At 35.6% G+C, this 10,817-nt stretch overlaps 1 protein-coding gene across 6 annotated transcripts in view; it reads right to left on the bottom strand.

Moving 5' to 3' along the window:
• Positions 1-3,809: 3,809 nt before the first annotated feature.
• Positions 3,810-10,817, bottom strand: part of LOC108263511 (sorbin and SH3 domain-containing protein 1) — a 57,912-nt gene continuing 50,904 nt past the window's right edge. For 4 of the 6 annotated variants that reach the window (XM_017464386.3, XM_053679827.1, XM_053679826.1 and 1 more), the window contains 4 exons: positions 9,881-9,979; positions 9,129-9,313; positions 8,368-8,474; positions 3,810-8,144 (listed from right to left, as the gene is read on the bottom strand). In XM_017464386.3, the coding sequence (XP_017319875.1) occupies positions 8,077-8,144; positions 8,368-8,474; positions 9,129-9,313; positions 9,881-9,979 (459 nt within the window). In that variant the 3' untranslated portion in view covers positions 3,810-8,076. The remainder of the gene's footprint in view (positions 8,145-8,367; positions 8,475-9,128; positions 9,314-9,880; positions 9,980-10,817) is intronic. The other 2 variants (XM_053679828.1, XM_053679829.1) reach the window with 1 other exon arrangement.

Raw genomic sequence — 10,817 nt, 5'->3', positions numbered from 1 at the left:
TATATATATATATATATATATATATATATATATATATATGGCTATATTTCTGACAAATGTAAATTAATATCTTGTGCTTGAAAAGTAGCCTATATGCTATCTCGGTACTGTATGAAATGTCACATGACCAATATATATATATATATATATATATATATATATATATATATATATATATATATATATATATATATATATATATATATATATATATTTTTTTTTTTTTTTTTTTTTTTTATTTATTTATTTTTTTTTTTTAAGTCCATGAAACTCAATACTTCATATCATTATTGTTGAATTTTGTAACAGCTTTACATTAACAGATCATTTTTTCCCCCAAGAAATACAGTATATAGGCTTTTAATCTATTGCTGTACAATATTACTGTATTGTACTATTACTTTACTGTTTGTCTCTCTCAGGAACCAGGATTCAACTTGATTTAACTTGAGAAAATCTATTAGTACAATATAATCATCCTAAATTATATTGTGGTTATAACTTCTGTGTTATAAAATCGTTATCCCATTACAGTTTATTCATATTTCATAGTGCTTTACATTCAACATTTTCTTGGACCAGTCCAGCTCTTCTTGTTAATCACAATATTACATTTAATGATTTACTACTCCATTTGCATTTGAATAGGATTTAGATACATTTTCAAACTTGCTTTACTTCAATCTCATTTATATAGAATAAATAATTGAAAGCACCTGTAATGATGATTCAAGATCCAATTAGTAACATCATTAAAAAAAAGAAAAGAAAAAAAGAATGGCTCATAATGAAATCTGGCACTAAAGGTCTTCTTCAGTAGCTCACATTTAATAGGCTTATCTTATTGAACTTCAGTATAAAGGAAATCAAAGTTAGCCGAGTCATTAGCTTCACTTTTTGGTCTTTCTTTAAAAAAAGAGAAACCCGTATTTGAATAATGACTGATGAAATCAGACCCATCCTGAGAACAGGAGGATGAATACATTTTTTTAAAGGCCCGAGTTTGTATTTCCCCTAAAAATAGTTTAAAGCAATTTACTTTTATACAGTTTTCTCCAGAGTGGCTTTTACTTTTCTCAGACTGGGAGAGCCAGATGGTCCTGTAAAATCATATGCACTATTATTTGCTTAAATGTGATCCATAAAATGTTTAAAATCTCTATATGTTGAACATATGCAAAGAAGTTTGAAATCATATAATAGATAAATGCCAACAGAAGAAAAATGCTCAATTTGAATGTAGTAATGGTCTTTGTTTATTTCCCATAAAAGCACCATTTTTGTTCTTTCTTCAGAATATACCTTTTGCAGAAACACGATTATTCAATAAACAGACTGTCTACTGAGTGTGCTTTTTGTTGAACCTTTAACATTTTGATCAGTTGTAGATTCAGTGGAATAAAACAATGTGTTAATCAAAATGCTCCAACTAATTTATATAGGATTAAAGTAATACCATCTCTGCAAGTACATCCAACTAAATGGTATTTTTTCAAGTCAAAAGCAGTAAGCAACACGCAAATGTGATGGAACTACAGTGCAGAAATAAATTATTCTACAGTATGTTTAAATAGATGAACTAGGTAATTCCTTTACTTCTCATCTAGCATACATCAAGATGCTGTTTGATTGTAAAAACTGATGTGTAAGAGGACGATGCATGGTTTTAGCTATAAGTCCTGTCATAAATAGCAAGGTTGTAAAGCTAAGTCAAAAGATTGTAAACTGAGCAATGGAGTGTTTCGCTTTTCTTTCACAGTTTATAGACATTCTTAGCCTGTAAAACAATTCTGTCCCTAATTCTGAGCTCATTTGTCGTCATCTTGCAAATGCATAGTCACTTTTGAATCTTTCCAAATGAAAAGTTGGCATTTTTCACAGTTAGTGTGATGCGCACAGTGCACTTTGCTGATCTTTTACAGTTTTAAAATGACGGTATTCATACTACTTGTATCTTAACATTCTAAGGGATGTATTTGAAGAGATTTTAGAAATGTAGTGTCCTTCATAACACTGTAAACTTTAAAAAATATTATCCTACAGCTCAGCTGAACGTTTATAATTACTTATTATTGTGTAGGTTAAAAAAAGAGTAATCTAATGTAATCTAAATTGTTTATCTAACTATATCACTCTATGTAGCTACTTACCTATAATGAGAGAATTACATTAGCAATAATGATGGATCACCAAATGTCTGTGATTGTAAGCTATTTTCAGCTCTTTGCTGCCCCCTTGCGGGATTAGTGATATACTGCAATATTTACATTACATTTACCATCCATCCATCCATCCATCTTCTATACCGCTTTATCCTTTTCAGGGTCACGGGGAAACCTGGAGCCTATCCCAGGGAGCATCGGTCACAAGGCGGGGTACACCCTGGACAGGGTGCCAATCCATCACAGGGCACACACACAATACATTACATTTACTTTGATAACTATCAAACTCCACTCAAATATCTGCGATTGTATGTTGGAAATTTAGGCACACACTTTGTGAACGTGTTATACTTTTGTGTTGAGAAGAACAGCTTCATTTGAAATTCTTACGGCCCAGTATGTTTACATTTACAGCATTTGGAAGATTTGGCACTGCAGATCATGCGGAAATCACAGCTCAGGACACATTTTAAGTCCTTAAACTTTTATCACTTAGGGACCCCTTTAACTGTAGACTAATTTCAAGAACCCTATCAGTACATATTCATTTACTATTCAAATGAACGGCTCTGTATTTAAATGCATTCAGTAAAATGTTGGATTTTTTAAAATTCCCTGATTATAGGCCTAAATCTTATTTAGTTATTGAGGTTTGGATTACACCAATTAAATTCTATGGTTGGCTTAGTGCTTAGCATGCTTGCCTCACACCGTCAGGGTTGGGGGTTCGAATCCCGCCTCCATCTTGTGTGCGTGTTCTCCCTATGCTTCAGGGGTTTTCTTCGGCTACTCCACTTTCCTCCCCAGTCCAAAGACATGCGTTGTAGGCAGATTGGAATTTCCAAATTGTCTGTAGTGTGTGCAGTTGTGCCCTGTGATGGGTTGGCACCACGTCCATGGTGTCATCTGCCTTGTACACTGAGCTCCCTGCGATAGCCTCCAGGCTCCCCATGACCCTTTGTAGGATAAGTGTAGAAATATAGAAATGTATGGCTGGATGGAAAATGGTGGGCTGTGATTTTCACCACTCAAAATGTTCTAAACAAACAAACAACAAAACAAAGCAGACTTCATCGCTATGCTTTACTGTTTTACATTGTTCTTCTATTCATTCATTAACAGAAACAGCAGGTGCATTGCTAGGTCCACAGACGTTACTGTAGAGTTGTAATACAAACACGTTGGGCCGTGATGAAAATTTTAATTAAACATTATGGCACTTGTTTACCTGTAAAACAGCTGGATGAAGTCAGAAATGCACTAATAGTTACTGAAGCTCTGATTTTCATTTACAGTGTAATTTTCTTGTAAACAATAGCTATATATATTTTTTTTTAAAAACAAACAAACAAAAACAGAATATGTGTCTCTGTGCTACAGTCACAGTAAGGATGCTTGAAGATAATATATTGAGAAAACCATGGAAAATGTAGAGCATGTGGAAAGTGTGACATTAAAAAAGGAAACAAAGATTCCTCGGCAGTTCTATAGATGGTAAAATGGTCTGTCATTCAAAAGGCGGTGTACTTGAAACCTTTTCTGAGAGGGAAAGCCTCTATGTCCTCTCTTGTAGAAACAAATCAAAGACTCTTTTAGGATGTATAAAATAAGCAAGAAAACTCAATGAGAAAATCTGACCAGTCAAAAGCTTTAATACATTTTATTAAATATTGCATAATAATGAAATCACAGCAGTAAATAGCATTCTATCTGTAACTGCACTGCAAATAAAGGAAAAGACCATCTAACTACAATGTGAGCCTCTGCGTGTGGAAAATCACTACAGGCATTATGTCACACTCTTTATGAATATGTCCAGTGATTGTAGTCAGGATCTCGGTAATTGTCTCCCATGACACACTTGTGATAAAGCATCATATCCTACAAAGTAACACGGATTTATTTCTCGATGTATCAAGGCAAAAAGAAAAACAATAAAAACCAGGCACGGTTAACAAAGCTGTGAGACAAAAGGCATCTGGATCCTAAAACAGTGTTAGAAATCTGTCATTCGTTCATATCAGAGCGCGTGCGCCGAAAGCAACTCACTGTGCTTTCCTAAAACTCTCCCTGTAATAGAAACTATATTCCTAGAGGCTGTCAAACATTTTATTCATTTATATTATACATATTTACAAGTACAATTCTCTCGTCTCTGCTTACGTCCAAAGCACAGGATTCTCAAGACACTATGTTGCTTATTTTGTCTATCGCATGATGTTTCATGCAGTCGAATGGAATAAAGCTCGTGATAAACTTGAAAACCTATGTGAATCTAATCTGGGCCGTAGTCGGTTAAAACGTGATGGCGACCGAAGCCAGACAATGATATATGCTGTAATATTAACCAAGAATATGATCAATACCGTATGTGTATCTGTTAGGAGTACAGTTAAACACGTGACACACTCCACACATGCTCAGCAGTGACTCTCTGTGGCATGATATGGAATGCAATGCACAATAATACAGTGAGCCAAAGTATTCAGCCTTCATTAGCTCATAAACTGTAATACTTTATGGCTGTCAGAGGTGCAACACGGTGTAGAAACTCATGCATTGTATGATCTTCACATCAGGTTTAGTTAGCGATCATTTCTTTTTCCTTCTATTCAGTCTTCCCAACACTCGAAATGCAGCTACAGCAGATGTAGCTAAATTATCATGAACAGCTTGTTGGTTTATTATACAGATTAAAAAAAAGATCCTAATGTAGCTTACTCGTATAAATGGCACTTCAAGATAGGAAGGAAGGAGGTACGGCATTTCATACAGATCAGAAATGACCCGGACACGTTTGCGGTCAACATCAGGATAAAAGTTCTATAAAGGACAGCATGTTAATGCATGCGGTCCTTCACGATCCAAGCTTTCTAAACAGAAAAAATATATATTTCGATATATCACACAGGCCGGTGTAGTACAGCAACATATTACGGTGATCATACAGTATGTGCTCTTAGGAGGGCCGGTCTCATCAACATTATATTTTCAGGTTTAGGAAAATAAGAACATTTCAAGAACAATTTTAAATATTACAAGAATAATGATAAAATGACCTGTATTTACATTGCCTTATATTACTCAACTGGTTCCTAAAATAGTCTCTATAGTCCTAAGATATTCATTTTACTCCCTGTTCTCTATTAATGTTAAAACCAACTCTTTACCTTTCACTTTGTGAGGTCTGTTTTTCCCTTTAGAAATAGGGATGAAAAAGTGCCTGATTCTCCAAGCAGCACTTTTTTCCACTTCTTGTTTGACCCGAACACACTGCTGTAGCACACGAGCCAATGAAATACACCACTAGTCAAAAGTATGGACACTAGATTGAATATATTTTTCATGGTATTAAAGATATTTTTGATAAAGTCTTATAGTTCAAAATAAAATTATTTCTATGAGAAATGTAAATAGATGGATTAATATGTAGCTTTTACTTAACCCTCTACTGCATGAATTATTACATTTGCATAAAGTTTTTATGGATTTCTTTACTTGAATTAGTTCAAGTAATAATTTTTTTTTTTTTAATTTTAATAAAAAGTTTTAGGGGGTATTTGGTAAATTGTTGCCATATGGCAACAATGTGCAATGGTGGAAAGTATCATATAGTCAAAGAAAAACACAAAATGTCTGAGATTCCACTTACTGCATTTTCCAGACTACATGTTTTGTTTTTTTGTTTTTTTTGGGGGGGGTTGCCACATAGTAAACATGTAAATGTTATATGTTCTAGAAAGGAACTGCAGTTGTAAAAAGTATGTGAATGGATTTATTCACTCAAAATACATACAAACATTTGATCCAGACATGTTTTGGGTGAAGTATCTTTTTAATTATATCTCTTGCAAAATGTCTGAAATACCAAGATTATCTTACTCTGAATGTAAAAATATACAACTAGAGAAGCTTAGCTCTGTTTTGCTATGTAGGCCTGTTTCAATTCATGAATGCGCATACCACAGTACCATTATCGCATTTTGTTGCCATATGGCAACAATTACATTTTACCATTTAACAGAATACTCTAAATATATAAACTTGTATAAATTATTTTTTTTTAAATAAATTTTAACTCGAATAGTATTTAAATTTTTCCTTTAAGTAATTTTGCCTTAATAGTGAAACATTTATAAAATTTTGAGAGCCCTCCAGTAATGACCTTCACCATGCCATGTGACTGCAGAAAGGGTCATGGTCATGTGACATGGCTTTTTTATTTTTATTTTTTTTTTTTTTTTTTTTTTTTTTGATATGTCAAGGCTTAAAGACCCCTAATTCCAGTTATATAGGAAAATAGTAGCTTTGTATTATTGCCTATCAAAAATTGGAGTAAAACTAATTAGTTGCCATATGGCAACACCATGCAGTAAAGGGTTAAAACAGTTTTTTCCACGAACAAGTAGCTTTCATTTACAACTTGGTAGAAACACTGTGTAGCTTGGCTTATTTGGGAAGGTCCTTAATGAAGCTGGTTGAGATGATGCCAAGATGAATCAGGAATTTGAAAATATGAAATAGTTTTGATTTGTTTTGTACTTTTCTAGTTCACGGTATAATTGAATATGTTGTTTCATTGTGCTAATCTTTTTTTCATTATTAAAATGAAGAAAAGCTTTATATGAAAAGGTGTGTCCACACTTTTGACTGGTAGTTTATATATTTTGGTTGCAAGACTTCCATCCTATAACTGCACATACAGTATAAAAGGCAAACAGTCATTAATGCAAACATTATTACAGTTGTTCGAATTTATCTGCTGAGCTACGGACACCAAAATGAATGCAAAATGTTCTTTCTCGCTTAACATGACTTAGTCATTTACAAAAACACTGACAATTGTTTATGTCTAGTAACAGATTTGTCTCAGTTAGATTAAGGAGGATTAGGACTGCCAGTGTGTGAAACATGAGAGACGATCAAGAGAGACCGTTCCTTTTTTGTGTTTGTATAAAATAAAAGATGAGAGCATATCAGGATGTTTTCAAGGCAGAATTTTGGTGGAACCTGACTACTCCTGATCTTTACAGCCTACATATCCATAAAATAGGATTATCAACAAAAAGGCAGACCTTAAAACCAACTCTTTTCTGAAACAGGTTTAAAAGGAACGATTTTTCCACAGCCGATATACTGTAATAAATAAAACACTGTGCAGCTGTGATAAATAAAACACTGGATTTTCACACAACTGATCCCCAAAACATCCTGATTAGTCCATATAGACTTAAGTGCTTACAGTTTAGTGATATCAGTCCACGTGGCGGTTCACATCTGAGCAGGAACTCAACCACACCATCTATATTGCTCTCAAAATATACACAGGGAGTCCCAAACTGATTTACAAGTTTTGCGTAAATCCATCTCGGGTTTTTTTTTTTTTTTTTTTTTTTTTGCTGACCTTTATCTGGCCCTTTAACCTTCAACTCTGGTACCCTCCTTTAAGTGCCTTTAACTACACACTGATCCTTTAACACACTGGTGCTAGTCTGTTTCGTCTACTTTTTTTTGCTGTGTTAATGTCAGGTATGTGATTCAGTAAAAAGAAAAAATAATTATACATTATGGACATGAACATTTAAATTTAAATAAAAACAAAATGTAAATAATGTATATTAATATATATATATATATATATGTGCGTGTGTGTGTGAAACAATGTGTGAAAGCTGACAAGCTGATCCTTGTAGTTTTACTACAAAATTCTTGCTAACATGCTACAAACTTTACCAATCACATACCTGGACATTCACCTGGGCAAGATACAACACTGACGGGGGGGTGGGGGGTGGGGGGGTGGGGGGTGGGGGGGTTCCAAACACTTGAGCTCATCATTAACAGTGTCCCACACAGACCGCTATTAACATAGTGTTAGAATCTCTACATACAGACCAGACATTTTCACATATTACAAGTTAACGGCCTTCACGTAGTTCCCTGGGAAGGTGCCGAACTGTTTTGTCCTCTTAGATGTACCTACACACACACACACACACACACACACACACACACACACACACACACAAACACGCACACACACAGTGCAAATATCTATGTTAATGCCAGTCATGTGATCAGTAGCAGGGCAGTGTGTTGCTATGCTAAGGCCTCTGTAGACAGATTTAGTAGTGCTGTAATTGTGTAATACAGGAAGGAGGCCAGTTCAGGAATCTATCCATTACTGTGACTTCTGACATACCCACGAACCAGCCGTCATCGCATTTCTCCATGACGTTCACAAGGTCTCCCTCCTGCAGCTCTAGCTCATCGTCATTCTGTGGCACATAGCTGTACAAAGCCTGGAATCTGCGCACACACACACCCAGCACACATCAAGGCTTTAGGTTATAATGTCATTACAAACCACAAATGTTCCTATACATATATTTTTACTGTTAGTTTGCTAGAAAAAGACATTACAAACCATCGTAAAAATCTCTAATGGCTTTTATCACACAATGGGAATTGACTGAATGGTTTCTATCGGATTATTGAAGTGTCCATAAGGGATGTTTTTCAGGTTATGTTTATACATACCACACAACAAGGCCATTTTTCATGGGTAGATGATTACATTGAGAATAAAATCAGATTAGCCGTCAGCAATGATTCAGAACAACACGTTCCATTAAACTACCATTACAGCAGTGTACAGGAGCATTATATGAAAGTTGGGACAATATATGCGCTTAAAGGAATAACATTAAATAAATTCAATTATTCATATACTACATTTTTCAAAATATGAAGACTCTTCCATCACTGATTTATATAGTTATAGATTTATGATGAAGATTGCTAAAGATCAACTCCAGTAGTGTTACTACTACCAGAAATCATATCCCATCCAAAAAGTAGTACACTGTCGCGCACGCGCTCTGTCGCGCACGCGCCCATACTCACACACTCTCATACTCTCTCATACTCACACACACACCAACAAAGGTTGATGATACTCACATGCCGCAGCTTAGACGTCCAGGTTCAGGGCTGCTGCTTTGGGACTGGGGTTGCTGGGAAATGATGAGAGAGCGTTTACTGAGGTGGGGCATCAATCTGTGGGCGGAGTCTAAAGGGCGGGACAAAGTGCTGCAGTACCTCACTGAGGTCTCTGCAATATTCATGATCTCATTACATACTGCCTCCTATCAGAGGAGGAGGAAGGTTAACAGAAGGAAGAAGATCCACAGAGCGAGAGGAAGTGTCAGTCAGTCAGATGGAGGAAAGGACGGGCAGGTTAGAGAAGGTAGGAATGGAAGACCGGTGAGTAACAAGGGTGAAAAAGAAGGGTTGTCCATTAAAGCCAGGAAAGCCGGGCGTGGGGAGAGAATCCAGGGAAGACGCATGGAAGAGTAAGATAACACAGTGAGTCCACATGGGCAGAAGGAAAAATTAGAACTATAGAGGAAAGATTACACACTTTCATCATGCGTTATATGAGTGAGTTTTAAAGATTAGAAACTATAGAAGAAGAAAAAAAGATGGTGATGAGCACAAATGACTGAACGTGATTAGTGTTTAGCTAAAGTATTACTATTTACATTATTTTTCTAAATATAACATCAGCGCCATCACTAGTTTATACAAATACATTACATGATATACAAGTATATACAGTACAATATAAGATATACAGTACACCTACAATAATTCAATTCATGACCCTATTTGTTGTGTTGGGAATATTTTCATGTGGATTCTGTAAGAGGTACCGTGAATGAGTTGGCGTTCATGTTGTTGTCCTGGATGTCAAATAACATTACCGGACTTCTCGAGGATCTCCCATGGTAATCTCCTTCATTCTTCAAAGGCTACGAAAAAAAAAGCAAGAACATTACATGGACCAATTATTGGGCTCCATAACATTGTTTTCATCTCCGGTGGAAGAAAGAGTGGTAAAAGTTGTCCTGATTTTCAATCCATCACAAATGTTACGTTTGACCAATTAGCGCTCAGATTTTAGCTGCACCATTCATTCTTCAAGAGCTTTGTGTGCCGTGTCTCGCAACAGCTTCGCGTTAGAGTGCTGTGGAAGGGAATGTGAATCAGTAGCAGCCATCAAATTTCTTGCTGAAGTCACAAAAATGAGAACACTGAGACCACTAGCATTTCACACTTCACCTCCAGCTCACCGTAGCATCAGTGTGCACACATACTTCAGCCTTTGGAAATGAAATGGATTTGCTGATAAAGAATGACATAACCTTATCACAGACGTGTCATGGCATGTATTGTATGTCAGCAAACAAAAATAATGAAAAATCTAAAATAAAATAAAAACTAACAAACAAATTAACAAGCAGGAGGTAAAATAAAAAAAACTTAGTTATTTTGTTTGAAGAATTATCTTCAAAGAATGGTTCACTAGGTCACAGACTAAGACTAGAATCAGTCTAAAAACTCTGTTGGGGAGATAGTATAGTAAGAAAAGCGCACAGACAACGCTTTTTAACTTTTTACGAAGAGGTAGGTCTTTAGACGTGGTTTTGAAGACCGCCGGTGACTCGGCTGTTTGGACATCTAGGGGAAGTTCATTCCACCACCTACGTGCCAGAACAGAGAAGAGTCCTGATGCATGCCTTCCTTGTACTCTGAGACATGGTCGAGCCTATTAATTATTCCTTACTGTGTAACTTCATCTCATTCATT

The sequence above is a fragment of the Ictalurus punctatus genome, chromosome 3 (genome assembly GCF_001660625.3).
Source record: "Ictalurus punctatus breed USDA103 chromosome 3, Coco_2.0, whole genome shotgun sequence".
Taxonomy (NCBI): Eukaryota; Metazoa; Chordata; class Actinopteri; order Siluriformes; family Ictaluridae; genus Ictalurus; species Ictalurus punctatus.
The sequence above is the reverse complement of the archived record's forward strand: the minus strand, read 5'-3'. Positions and strand labels throughout refer to the sequence as shown.